This window comes from Cnephaeus nilssonii (genome assembly GCF_951640355.1).
Source record: "Cnephaeus nilssonii genome assembly, chromosome: 3".
NCBI classification, from domain to species: Eukaryota; Metazoa; Chordata; class Mammalia; order Chiroptera; family Vespertilionidae; genus Cnephaeus; species Cnephaeus nilssonii.
This window is the reverse complement of record NC_137074.1, coordinates 48,413,572-48,427,707: the sequence shown is the minus strand read 5'-3', so window position 1 is coordinate 48,427,707 and position 14,136 is coordinate 48,413,572. Positions and strand designations below refer to the sequence as shown.

Below are 14,136 nucleotides of genomic sequence, written 5' to 3'. Positions count from 1 at the left end.
GAAGGACAGTTAGGGGCAATTGGGCTGGCAGGGTAGGGCAGTTAGGGGTGATCAGGATGGCAGGGGAGCAGTTAGGGGGCAATCAGGCTGGCAGGGGAGAGCAGTTAGGGGGCGATCAAACTGGCAGGGGAGGACAGTTAGGGGGCAATCAGACTGGCAGGGGAGCAGTTAGGGGGCATCAGGCAGGCAGGCAGGCAAGCGGTTAGGAGCCAGTGGTCCCGGATTGCGAGAGGGATGTCCGACTGCAGGATTAGGCCTAAATATCCCCCTCAAGGGGTCCCGGATTGGAGAGGGTACAGGCCAGGCTGAGGGACCCACCCCCAATGTACGAATTTCATGCACTGGGCCTCTAGTGGGTACATAACCAGAGATGAAGCACAATATTAGTACACCAGAGGCCAGGTGCATGGATTCATGCACCAAAGGGGTCCCTCTCACAATCTACCCCTCAGGGGATGTCGGACTACTGGTTTCAGCCCGATCCCTACAGGCCTGACCTGCGGGGATAAGGCCAAAACCGGCAGTCTGACATCCCCTGAGAGATGTAGCAGTGCATGAAGCAGCAGGTGGCCAGGGAGTAGCCCAAGCCGGGGCTGCTGCGCCACTCCTGTTCATCCAGGCCCCACTGTGCCTGCCGTCACCGCTCAACAGCGCTGCTGCAGAGGCAGGAGAGGCTCCCGCTGCTGCCGCTGCGCTCGCCAGCCGTGAGCCCAGCTTCTGGCTGAGCAGCGCTCCTGCTGTGGGAGCACACTGACCACCAGAGGGCAGCTCCTGCATTGATCGTCTGCCCCCTAATGGTCAGTGCGTGTCATAGCGAATGATCACAACGGTCGCTTAGGCTTTTATATATATAGATAGGGAAAGAACAGAGAGGAAGAAAAGGCCATCTGAAAGTACATGAAAACGCTATGCTCTCCTGTAAAGTAAGTATAGTAAAATTAAGATTGCTCATGACCAGAGGGCACTCGCATTTTGGTTGGTCTTAAAATGAATGAAATGAGTTTTTCAATCTTAGCAGTAGCTTTTTAAATAGTTATTTTCAATAATTTAGTATGATTTTTTATAGTAAAATAACTTTCACAAGTCAGATGCACATGTGATATAGATAATCTGTTTACCTAAATATATTTGCAGAGCTTACCCTAAAAGCAGAGTCCCCATCACAGTTCTAATTTAACTTCTCATTTAAAAAACAGACAAACAGACAAAAACAGACCCTACCTTCCAATCGGGGTCATGTTTTCGTTTGTCCAATGATGATTTCTCCTTGGCTTTCTTGTAAGCTTTCTTTTCTTCAGCCATTAAAAGTCTAGCAATTTCCTAAACAAATCGAGTCCATACTGTCATTGATTACGGAGATGCAGGTAGAAAATTACTTTCCAAAGAATATTGGCTAAACCAAGTCATTAACTACCATGAACTCACCTCGTCCTGGGCCACTTGAGCTGCTCTCAGATCCACCTGGGTAGCCTATAGTACAGAAAATACAAACAAAAAATTTAATTGGATTCTATGCTGTCCATTTTTTAAAATCCTACATAAAAACAAACTGGTATTTAAAACTAGCTGTGATTAACATCTTTCAAGTTGGTAAGAGTTGGTATACATTTGCCAGCTAGAGCAGAGTCTATTTTTAACCAAATTCTACAGCAGATTATTATGATCAGAACTCAATAATGGAGAGATATGGGTATAAAATTCTATTGCTAACACTTGCTCAGTAAATAAAACTATACACTCTAATCCTGTTGTTTTGATTTTTTCCACTGATAATAAAAAGGGTATTAGCTTCTTAACTGATAAAGGGTTATAATGCCTATTATATAATCTCAAGAATGACTTAATTCACAAAAAACCTTATTCACCCGAACTTCTGCATTAAAATTTACTCACCAAAATTTCTTCTTCCTGCAGTTTTCTGGCAATTTCAGCATCGTACCATTCCTGATTTCTGGGGGTAACTCGTGATGGAGTAGAGACTGATTCTTTCATGCCCCTCGGCTTCATTCCTAGAAAAAACTCAATACAGTAAGGCAACCATGTTTGTTTTCTAAAAATTTGCAAAATTTAAGGTAAAAACAAACAAACAAACACAACCTTTACCTTAAAGTTTACCTTTCTTTGCTATCTAACACTGACAATACTGCTGCCACTCTAAAATTCAGTGCAGGGTGCACTGAAAATAATTTTTCCCCTAAAACATGGAAGTGGTGATGCAGACAATCCACATAAAGTTACCCACACAACATTGCCTGGTAAAACTCCCCCCCCTCACATAGTTTTTTCAAGAATAGGAAATCAAGCAAGAAACTGTGAGGCTTTTGCAAAACAGAAAGTAAAAAAAAAAAAAGATCCTAGCCTGGTTGGCTCAGTGGATAGAGCATCGGACTGTGGACTGAAGGGTCCCAGGTTTGATTCCAGTCAAGGGCACATGTCTGGGTTGTGGGCTGGATCCCCAGTGGGGTGGGGGTTGTGCAGGAGGCAGCCAATTAGTGATTCTCTCTCATCACTGATGTTTCTCTCTCTCTCTCATTCCTCTCTGAAATCAATAAGAATTCATTAAAAAAAACAACCTCTTAAATTAAAAAAAAAATGTTAAGTCAATGAAATAGAATTTAGAGAAAAGTACAGAGCTGAGGTTTTAATGAGGCTAAACTGTCAAGACTGAAGGAAATGAGAGGCTTCCCTCTATTTGCCTCAGCCTTGCACACCTTCCCTCTGAGAGAACAGAACAGCATCACAGGGGAGTTATGTGACCGAGTACCTGTTAGCACCCAGTGGTCCTGCCGTGGCTTCTGCTCTGATGGCCAACAAGCCCACTTGCTTTTCTTATCTCCCCTATAGCTCTGATCAGTGTACTGTTGTTGTGAAATTTTATGGAGGGTATAACATAAAGAAAACAGATCACAATGACTCTAGAGTTCTACTCCTCTGAGAAAGGATCAGGCAGGGACAAGGGGGGATTTTGGCTTTTTATTTTGAAACTAGTAGCCCGTTTGCACGAAGATTTGTGCAATAGACCTTCATTCACCTGGCTGCCTGCACCAGTTTTCTGCCGGCACCGGGGACCCAGGCCTTGGCTGTGGCCACCGCCTTCTGCCTTCTTTCAGGGTCGGGGCTTGGCCCCGGGCAGTGGCCTTGGGCTCGGCCACACCCAACATCCCTGCTAAGGATCGCAGGAGCCGACCCCCAGTGGTTTCCTGCGATCCGTGCAGGCTCCCCGCTGGTGCCCAAGGCCGGGAAAGCCTCTGCCCGAGGCTTTCCCGGCCTTGGGCTCCGCCACACCCCAACGTCCCTGCAACGGTTTCCTGGTGGGCGTGGTTGGTGGGCGTGGCTTGGTTGGTGGGCGTGGCTTGGCGTAGCGAAGGTGCGGTCAATTTGCATATTTGTCTATTAAAAGGTAAGATTTTAAATGCCACATATATTTCTTTTGTAACTTTTAATGGATTGGTAAATGCTAATGGTCATTTCAAAATTGTAGATATTTCCCTCTTTGTGGCCTTTCTAAATTACAACTATTCAACAATGTGAATACGTTATACTCTGAAATAATAAAAATGTTGAATGCAGTGAATGGGATTAACCATCTGAAATAGTGACTTCAGTAAATGGATTGCTGACAGTAGAAAGAAAATACACTCCTAACTGCCTATTTCTTTATACCAGTGGTTCTCAACCATGGCTGTGTACTAGAATCACTTGTGGTGCTTTAAAGAAACATAAAAACTTGACCCAAATCCCAGGGATTCCAATTTAAGTAGCCTGGAGAGATCTTGCCTTTAGTATTTTGTTTTTAAAAATCTTTAACAGTTGATTCTTATTTGCAATTAGCATTAGAACTATCAGTTTAGTGTACTATGTCCATCAAAATAACCACACATTAAGATGGTTTTTAACAAAATGCCTCACCACACTTGATTTGCTTGCTTTAAATGAAAAAAGAAAAAAAAAAAAAGGAAAGACAAGAAACTACAACTAAATTCTGGGCAGATGAAGAGAGTTTAAGTTTTCTGGTGAAGCCTTTCTTAGTAGAGCTTTGAACCTAGCTTTGTGGTAAATCCTAAAGCCACACACTCATCTGCCCTTCCCACACAAAATAAGACTATTAAACATGGTTTTCTTAGCTTCAGGCCAATTAGTACATGATTGCCCAGAAGAGAATCCACTTCAACTTCCCATCGTTTCTAGAGCTACCGACTCTTATACAGGCGGGCCTGGTTTTAATCCAGATTTCTGAGTGGTTTGGGACAATCACAAAACAGTAGCACACTCCCAAGAGTGGACCATATTTAAGTGGAATATAAACCTCCCTGAGTTATGATTAGTGTGGTCATAGCTAGAAAAGAATATTTTAGATAAAATAAATAAAATTATATAAGGAAGTTCGTATTGGGCAGTCAGTGGACAAGGTAGATTGCTGTATCATATTCCTATCTATAGAAAAATGACACATTGAGCAGCCCAAGGCCTACTTGAAGGCAATAGGAAAGACTACCCTTATGCCTTGCCCCTTCAATTTTGCCATCCATATTGAAAGAAACAATATAGTGGGATATATTCAACTTTGTCCACTATTATGCCTCCGACTCTACATCACAGAATTAACTGAGAAAATGTTTTAATATCTATCAAAGACACTTGGAAGGTATTCAAATGCAATAGTCTTAATTGGCTTGACACTTTGAGAAGACTGTAACCTCTTGGCAGTTAAAGAGAGAATGATACATAGATCAATGGAACAGAACAGAAAGCCCAGAAAAAAAACCTTTAACGTATGATCCTTTATAACAAATGAACCAAAAATATGTAAGAGGGAAAGCACAGTCTCTTCAATAAATGGGTGTTGAGAAAAACTAGACAGCCACATGTAAAAGAATGAAACTGGACCACTATCTTCCACCATATGCAAATATTAGCTCAAAATGGATTAAATAATTAAGCATAAGACCCAAAACCATAAAACTCCTAGGCAAAACATAGCCAGTCAGATCCTTAACATTGGTCTTGGAGATGATTTTTTAGTTTTGACACCAAAAGCAAAGGCAACAAAAGAAAAAATACCAAGGGGGAACAATCACTCTAAAAAGCTTCCACAAAGCAAAAGAAACCATTAACAAAACCAATGGCAAAATACATGGAAGGAAGTATTTGCAAATCACATAGCTAATAAGGGGTAATTTCCAAAATATATAAAGAACTCATACAACACAATCTAGCTATATAATAGAGGAATATACAAATTAGCCAGGATACCATAATGTCACGACCGAACAGCAGGGACTGAGGCTGCATGGCGCCTGGCCGGGGCGAGGGATATCAGGCCATGCCCCCCACCCTGCAGGGCTTGACAGGGGACCTCAGGCTGCGACCCCTGCCTGGCAGGGCTTGACGGGGGACCTCAGGCCACACCCCCTGCCCGGATGGGCGTGACAAGGGTGGGGCTGGCCAGGTCTGGGTCTCCTGCATTTTCGAAGCATGTGCGGGTAGTGGGCAGGGACTTGACTCTAGGTCCCACGGCACGCCCCAAACTCTGACAGGAGGGAGATTTTCATATACATTTTATTAATTTTCATTCATCTGTAACACTTCTATTATGGAGAAAGGGCAAATAGCAATATTAAAATATTTCCTCTAATTAATTCCCTTTTTTAAAAAAATATATATTTTATTGATTTTTTACAGAGAGGAAGGGAGAGGGATAGAGAGTTAGAAACATCGATGAAAGAAAAACACCGATCAGCTGCCTCCTGCACATCCCCCACCGGGGATGTGCCCGCAACCAAGGTACATGCCTTTGACCGGAATCGAACCCGGGACTTTTCAGTCCGCAGGCTGACGCTCTATCCACTGAGCCAAACCGGTTTCGGCTAATTAATTCCCTTTTAATGTGCATGAAGTTCGTGCACCAGGCTACTAGTAGCTATATATGATTAAAAATGGACAGAGGATCTGCATAGACATTTTTTTCAAAGAAGACATACAGATGGTCAATAGGTACATGAAAAGATGCTCAAAATCACTAATTAACAGGAAAATGCAAATAAAAAAAAATTTGTTAGAATAGCTATTATAAAAAAAAATAAGTGTTAGTGAGAATGTGGAGAAAAGGTAACCACTATGAACAGTTGGTGGGATGTAAATTGAATTAGTGCAACCATTATCAAAACCAGTTTAGATGTTCCTTGAAAAATTAAAAATAGAACTACTATATTAACCCTCAATTCTCATTCTGGATATTTATCTGAAGGAATGAAAACACTAACTGGAAAAGGTATATGCACCCTTGTTAATTGAAGCATTGTTTACAACAGCTAAGACATGGAAATAACCTAAGAGCCCACTGGTGGATAAATGATTAAAGGAGCTGAGGAATATAGTCATGTGCTGCTTAACAAGGAGGATAGTTCTGAGAAATGCATTGGTAGGCGGCTTTATCATTGTGGGAACATCATAGAGTACACATACACAAACCTAGATGGTACAACCTGCACACCAGGCTATACTGTATAGCCTATTCCTCCTAGGCTACATGCCTGCATAGCATGTTACTGTACAAAACAACATGAGATCAAATCTTAGAGAAAATGATGCAATCAAAAGAGTAAACACGAGATGTAGGAAGCTGTTGCTGGCATAATGAGATACACTATTTTACAGCAAAGTCTTTTTTTTAATAGATAAAAAGAGTGCACTCCAAAACAGCTAGAAGAAGTATAGTAGCTACATTAATCCAGTAACAGTTGTTTATTATCAAGTATTATGTACTATACATAATGGTACGTGCTATCCTATATAATAAAAGGCTAACATGCAAATTGACTGAACTGCGGAACCACTGGTCGCTATGACACGGATTGACCACCAGGGGGCAGACACTCAATGCAGGAGCTGCCCCCTGGTGGTCAGTGCGCTCCCACAGGGGAGCGCCACTCAGCCAGAAGCTGGGCTCATGGCTTGCGAGCGCAGCAGCGGTGGCAGGAGCTTCTCCCTCCTCTGCACCAGTGCTAAGGATGTCCGACTAACAGCTTAGGCCCACTCCCCGTCAGTTGGACATCCCAAGAGCTCCCAGGAACGCCCCCCCAAGTGCATAAATTTCATGCACCAGGCCTCTAGTACTTTTATAAGATTGGCAGCTCAGGTTTGTTTACACCAGCATCACCACAAACAGGTGCCTTGTGGCTCTGACACTGAGATGGCTATGATGTCACTAGCCAATAGGGAATTTTCAGCTCCATTGTATTCTAATAGGACCATCATCATATATATAGCCTGTGACCAAAATGTCATTTTTGGCTCATGACTATCCTATAAAATAAAGAGGTAATATGCAAATTGACCATCACTGTAACACATAAGATGCCCCCCCCCCCATGTGGTCAAAGATGGCCACCACAAGATGGCCAGCAGGGGAGGGCAGTTGGGGGTGACCAGGCCTGCAGGGGAGGGCAGTTGTGGGTGATCAGGCCAGCAGGGGAGGGCAGTTGGGAAGAACCTAGGCCTGCAGGGGAGAGCAGTGGGGGTGACCAGGCCTGCAGGGGAGGGCAGTTGGGGGGGCCCAGGCCTGCAGGGGAGGGCAGTTGGGGGCGACCAGCCCTGCAGGGGAGGGCAGTTGGGGGAACCAGGCCTGCAAGGGAGGGAAGTTAGGGGTGACCAGGCTGGCAGAGGAGGGCAGTTAGGGGCAATCGGGCCGGCAAGGGAGCAGTTAGGCGTTGATCAGGCTGGCAGGGGAGTGGTTAGGGGGTGATCAGGCTGGCAGTCAGAAGCAGTTAGGGGCAATCACGCAGGCAGGCAGGCGAGCAGTTGGGAGCCAGCAGTCCTGGATTGTGAGAGGGATGTCTGACTGCCCGTTTAGGGGATCGGGCACCCTCGAGGTGTCCCAGATTGGAGAGGGTGCAGGCTGGGCTGAGGGACACACACACTCCCCACCCCCATGCATGAATTTCATGCATTGGGCCTCTAGTGTGTAATGGAATATTACTGAGCCATAAAAAATGAAATCTTGTTATTTGCAACAACACCGATAGGCTTTGAGGGCATCATGCTAACTGAAACAAGTCAGAGAGAGACAAACACCATATGATTTCATTTATATGTAAAACCTAAGGAAAAAAAATCTGCTCATAGATACAAAATACGTATTGGTGGTTGCCAGAGGTGGGGATGGGATTAGGGGCAAAACAGGCAATCTCATGAGGGGGTCAAAAGGTACAGATTTCCAGTTACAAAAAAAACTAAGTCATAGAAATTTAATATACAGCATGTTGATTACAGTTAATAATACTATCCTATATAATAAAAGGCTAATATGCAAACAGACTGAACGGCGGAACAACTGAACAACTGAACAACCGGTCACAGGGGGTACATGCGGAACATGGCGGGCGTCGGCAGCAGGCAGCAGACAGTGGAACATGGTGGGCATCGGCTGCGGCAGGATGGTGGAGCAGGTGAGTGGGGGTGCCAGACCAAGGCAGGATGCTGGTCGCTGTCATCAGGGTGAGCCTCTGGTGTTTACTGAAAATTCTTTGCTCTTGCACACCGCAGTCCTGCCTGGTGCTTGCACCTGCTGCCAGGGCTGGCCCCGCTTGCACCTGCTGCTGGCGCCAGCCCAATTGCTCTGCGCGGTCAGTGGGTGCGAGCAGGGCCAGCGCTATCAGTACATGGGAGCAGTGGTGGCGGGAGTGGGGCTGCCGGCAGACAGGGGACCAGGGGCCGAGGTGGGAGAGGCCGGGCAGGGGCATGGAGGATGGGCGGAGACCTGCCCCATGCCCACTGCAGTCTCGCAACCCACAGTTCCTTTCAAGGTGCACGAATTCCTGCACTGGGCCCCTAGTATTGCATATTAGAAAGTTGCTAAGTGAGCAGATCTTAAAAGTTCTTATCACACTCACAAAAAATTGTACCTGTATATGTTGATAGATGTTAACTAGACTTGCTGTGGTAACCATTTCACAATATATACAAATATCAAATCATTATGTTGTACACCTGAAACTAGTATAATGTTATATGTCAACTATACCTCAATAAAAATAGTTAGAATTTGAGGTGATATCTCCCTCAGTGCCAAATATATAGTGGGAAAACAGTTTATTTGATCTCTTGCTATACACTGGAACTTGCATGTCTCATTAGTAGAAAATTTCCATAGCCCAAAATAATTTCTGGAACTTCAGCCAGTGCAGTCTAAGGCTGTCATTACAGAAAACAGGAATGCTTTAAAAAATTTAAAAGCACAGTTAATTGAAGAAAATTAACAGAAAGGCTGTCCTCATTTTAGTAGCCTAAATGTATTTTGAAAACTCACTTTCAACAGTTCCACATTCATTTCTTAATCTAATTTTGCTTGTGTTTTTTTTTTTCTGTTTATCATTCTCCAGTATAAAGACATAAGACCCTTTCTCAGTAAACAAAAATAAAACTTTAAATAAATTCTGCTAAGAACAAGGTAAACCAATGATGACAAATTCTTTAATATAATGCAAGAATATTTTGTAATAAGCCAGTCTGACACTTGGGGAATGTCATAGCAGAAAGGTGCAGAATTTTATGACCCTGAGAGGTTGAAGGTTAACCTGCAGAAAATTAAGAGGCTGACATGATTTTAACAGCCAAATAGAAAAGTTACCCTGCTAGCCTTGAGAAGATTAACCGATTTTATATTTAATTTAGCAATTTTATTTTGCATTCCCTTTTCAACCGACTCTGTAAAATCTGGTCCTGCAAATGCTTACTTAGAACAAGCTATTTGTCATCCTGCTAGTTTCCTCATTATTAATTATGAGGAAAGTTATTAATGCTAATAACTAAGAATAGACACCTGTGCCTAGTAACTATATTTTAATGTAATCCTCTAACCTATTCCAGAGGATTTGGAAAAACTAGCCTAGAGGGTAAAATCTGTAAAGTAAGTTGAATACAAAATGACAGACACAGCACCTATATTAGTAGCCATTATAGTACCTGCCCAGCCACATTGTTTTTTAAACCCCTGTGCTGGCAAAAAAATAAATAAATAAAATAAATAAATAAATAAATAAAATAAAATAAATAAATAAATAAATAAATAAATAAATAAATAAAAACATTTACCTATAACTCCAGTAGTTGGGTCTGTGATTCAGTGTCTAGGTTTATATCAGTTTCATCTTTCCTAAGCCTGTTTAACATATCCTCAAGTATAACTAAACGCCATAAAAGTTAACCAGCCCTCGGAGCACACTTATAAGGTCAGATTCACAGAATCAAAAATATAGGGTTGGTGTAATCACCACTCCTCCCCCAAACCTTTAGGACTCCAACATGTCTTTTTAAATCTTCACTCATAAAGCCTACTCCAGATAGAATATATCACTTCCTCCTCTATGCTCCCCATGGCTCACTGTTCAAAGTATATCTAATTTGCAATTGCTGTTTACAAAGCCATAGTTTTGCCTTCATTATTAACCCTCCAATACTCAGATCTAAACATAAGCCCCCAAACACAAAGCCTGAGGCAAGAATATCTGTGACAGGTATCAGTATGGCTTGCTGGACTGAATTTTCATTTTCTTTTTGACCAAGTCCTTTAACAACTTAAAGGATTAACCTGATAGAAAGCAGCAACTAAATCAACCTGAATCTGCAATATCAAAACCAGTTTCCAGATCAGAAGTAGAGGTTGGCTGGGCAAACGCTAAAGAAGAAAACAAGAAGAGATGCCTCCTTGGTACTCCTTTCCCAATAACCCTTGCATTTCTAAAAAACTTCAGTAAGAGTAAAATAGATCCAGGGAGGTTAGCATGGTCTACTACCAGATAGAGCAGTGCTATGACTTACAGTGTTGTAGCCACAAGGTTTCCAGACATAAATAAAGAGAACCTTCACTGTATCAATGATGGACTTAAGAGTAAAATCTCAGAGATGCCAGAAATGGAAAGCTTAAATCTAACATTCTCTTCATTCCTATAAAAGTGTATGTGTGCCTTGGAGATATTGCAGATTTGGTTCTGGACCACCACAATAGAGCGAGTGTGGCAATATAGTGAGTCATAACCTTTTTGCTGGAGGAGGGTCTTGCCTTCAATTTGTAAAAAATGCAACATCTGTGAAGTGCAATAAAGTGAAGCACCTGCACCAGGAACTTACCTGATATTGGCACCTCAGAACAACTATAGAGTTAGGGTTGAAGAACATTACGCATAGAAAGGAACCTAAGGCAAGGATTTTCAAACTTTAAGTACACAATTGTCTCCAGGTCTAAAACAAGCCCAAATTGCCAGGCCACACTCCAGAGACGATAATATATGGGAGTCCCGAAATCTGCATTTTTAGGAAACAGCTCGGGTGCTTCTGATGAAAACTGACTGAGGCTCCCAATATAAAAAGCAGATTCGTTAAGAGACTGCCTATCCAATCTCTCGCTTTACAGATGGGAAAGGTAAGGGCAAGAAAATCAAGAACCTCCAGCCCCATTGGCCTTATACTTAGGCAAATGCTATGAAGGCAATGTCACCAGATCTTCTGGGTTCACCGAAGCAAAACCAGAAATTCGGGAGCTTTGCTTTGGTATCTGAATCTCGAATGTAGGATCTTGTCAAGGGAGGAACTGTATCTGGCTGGGATGGGCACCTCCATTGCAGTCTGGAAGGACCGGGTAACTCTCTCACTAACCGAAGACAGAAACGGAAAGTCACCAATATTTTCCTTCTTCCTGCTTACTTGAGATTAAGGAAATACCTTATGTAAAATTGGCTCCAGGTTTATTTCATAAGAACAGGTTGCTTGATATGCTTACTAAATACATCAGCTTATACGTATACACAATACCAGGCCTTGCCACCACGTCCTTTATTACCTGTGTCCCGGAGGTGGAGCTGCTCCTCACTCTCTGAGAAGGGAGGAGTCCTGGGCCTGTGCTTCCGCTCTCTGCGCTCCCCTTGCCCACGCTCCCTCCCGTAAGCAGCCTCCTTGCAGTGAACCCCTGATTTTGGAGAAGACTTTGGTGAAAGCCTGTCTTTGTGTCTGGAATGTTTTTCCCAATTCCGAGTCCGATGGCTACTGCTAGCCTCCTGGTCATCAGATTCCGTGCTCAGAAACACTTCACCGCTGATCTTGGGAAGAGGAGGTCTCCGGGGCCTCTCATGGCCAGACCATTTCCTTTCACACAGCTCAGTGATAATTTGGGGATCATCCCTCACTTTGCATGAGCTAGAGGACAGAGACTTCTCAGATAAACGATGCTCTTCCAGTTCTTCCCAGTTCTCCGGTGGATGTCTGGGTTTCTCCTTTCTCTGCTTCACAGTCTTTTCATCACTTTGGAGTTTATAGGACCTTGAGAATCCAGAACCCGATTCCCTTGCCCTCCTTGACCGTGGCTGGTCTGAGTGGAGGTAGAGGAATGTGGAAACAGAAATGCAGGTTAACTTAATCAGATTATGAACTCACTGGACAGGTGAGACAGGATCCAAACCTAACCTGTTTTAAAATGGAGAGGACCACTTTTTCAACTTAACAAACTGAAAGTAGGGGATGGGCATCTACTGGAAGGATTCTGGGTATATAGCCAAATAGGTAAAATAAATAAAGTAGTTAATTAATTAAATCAAGTGAAATAAATCTGAAAGATCTTGATCATGATTAGGAAGAGTTAACAAAGTACTTTAATATTTGCCAAAAACAGAAATTACAGCCATTAAATGTTAAATTATACTTATAAAACTAATTTGGAACTGTATTTGAGGGGAAATGGGAGTTGAGGAAATCTCGTAAAACAGAAAAAACTAAGCTGCGTGATTCCAGTCAGAGGCTTTCAAATATTCTTCTTGGAAATAACAATAAATCAAGATCAGAATGTTGATAGTTTCCATGTAGTTCAGAGAAATGATCCATGGATTTTAGTATTCCTCTATCCTTTCCCCTTAGGTGGCCAAAGCAAACATTCCCAGACATAGAGTTCACTGTGAAAGAGGATGAAGTAGAGGAGAATTTTAAGTGATTCAATGACCCTGTTATCTTTGGATAATTCTGCTGCCAATCTTACTTGAATTACGGCAGAGAAAAAAATTAAAAAGAGATGCCATCATGGAATACACAAAAAAATAGTAATTTCCTAAATTCATTTTTTAAACATTATGATTCTATATTATTTCATATAAAAATACAGTATGTGCTAAACATACAAAGTCCCTAAGTTTAACACCATGTTTAAAAGCAGCAAAATAGGTGTTTTTGTTGGGTCTCACTTAGGCACAAGTATAGTATAGAAACAGGAAGTATATTAATATGCACATTGCAAGAGTGTATTTATTTTAACATTTCTAAGCCAATAATACATTTTCAAAAATAATAAAGGAGATCCTAATTCCATGGAAAATTGCAAAGAGAGCTGGAATTAGCCATTTGCTGAATTGCATTTGAAACAGCTATCCTAAGTTGACACGATATAAAGGAAATAAAGAACTATACATTTTTTCAGTTTCTAGGTTTATTGTGTTTTTTGGTGGTTTTTTTTTTTATTGTTGTTGTTGTGTTTTTTTGCCTTTTTTGTTTTTTTGTTTTTTTTTTAGGTTTTGTTATTGTTAATCTAATAAAGGAACAGAGGAAGGAAAGATATATGGTAAATGCATCATTGATGCCATAAGCTTTTCAAACATTTCGAACTACTTCTTGAACTTAAGAAAATTTGCTTCAAAGATGACATCTAAATTAAGATGTCTTTTGAAAAGTCAGTAAAAGTACTTATCTTCAGTATTTATGGTTAAATTTATTTTTTTACATAACAGCGAAAGTGAAACAGAACAATTACTCTGTAATTAAAAAAAAAAAAAAATAGTACCTACTCTTTTAACCAAACACTTATTTTAAGTGTATCTTGACAACTGAGAAAGAACCAATTGACTATTGCTGTGAATTAATATAATACAGACAGCTATTTGAATGATGACCACATCCAGGGAACAATGACTTGCAGTGTTAATACCAGTGTTTCCAAAGACAGCTGCATGAGTTGAAGTCCGCCTTTAAGGCCAAAAGAAACAAGAAGGGTTTTGTTTTCAACATGGATTTTTGAGGCTATGATTATTTTGTTGTTGGTGTTTTTTAAGTTCTTTCTCAAACGTTAAATGATATTAGTAGTTTTACTAATTAGTAGGGAAA

The 14,136-nt window shown here is 41.7% G+C and overlaps 1 protein-coding gene across 2 annotated transcripts in view; it reads right to left on the bottom strand.

Moving 5' to 3' along the window:
* Window positions 1–14,136, bottom strand: part of CCDC50 (coiled-coil domain containing 50) — a 71,376-nt gene that overhangs the window by 11,453 nt on the left and 45,787 nt on the right. The window contains exons 6-9 of one of the 2 annotated variants that reach the window (XM_079766668.1): window positions 11,837–12,361; window positions 1,894–2,009; window positions 1,426–1,470; window positions 1,222–1,320 (exon numbers count right to left, since the gene is read on the bottom strand). In XM_079766668.1, coding sequence (XP_079622794.1) covers window positions 1,222–1,320; window positions 1,426–1,470; window positions 1,894–2,009; window positions 11,837–12,361 — 785 coding nt within the window. The remainder of the gene's footprint in view (window positions 1–1,221; window positions 1,321–1,425; window positions 1,471–1,893; window positions 2,010–11,836; window positions 12,362–14,136) is intronic. The other variant, XM_079766669.1, reaches the window with a different exon arrangement.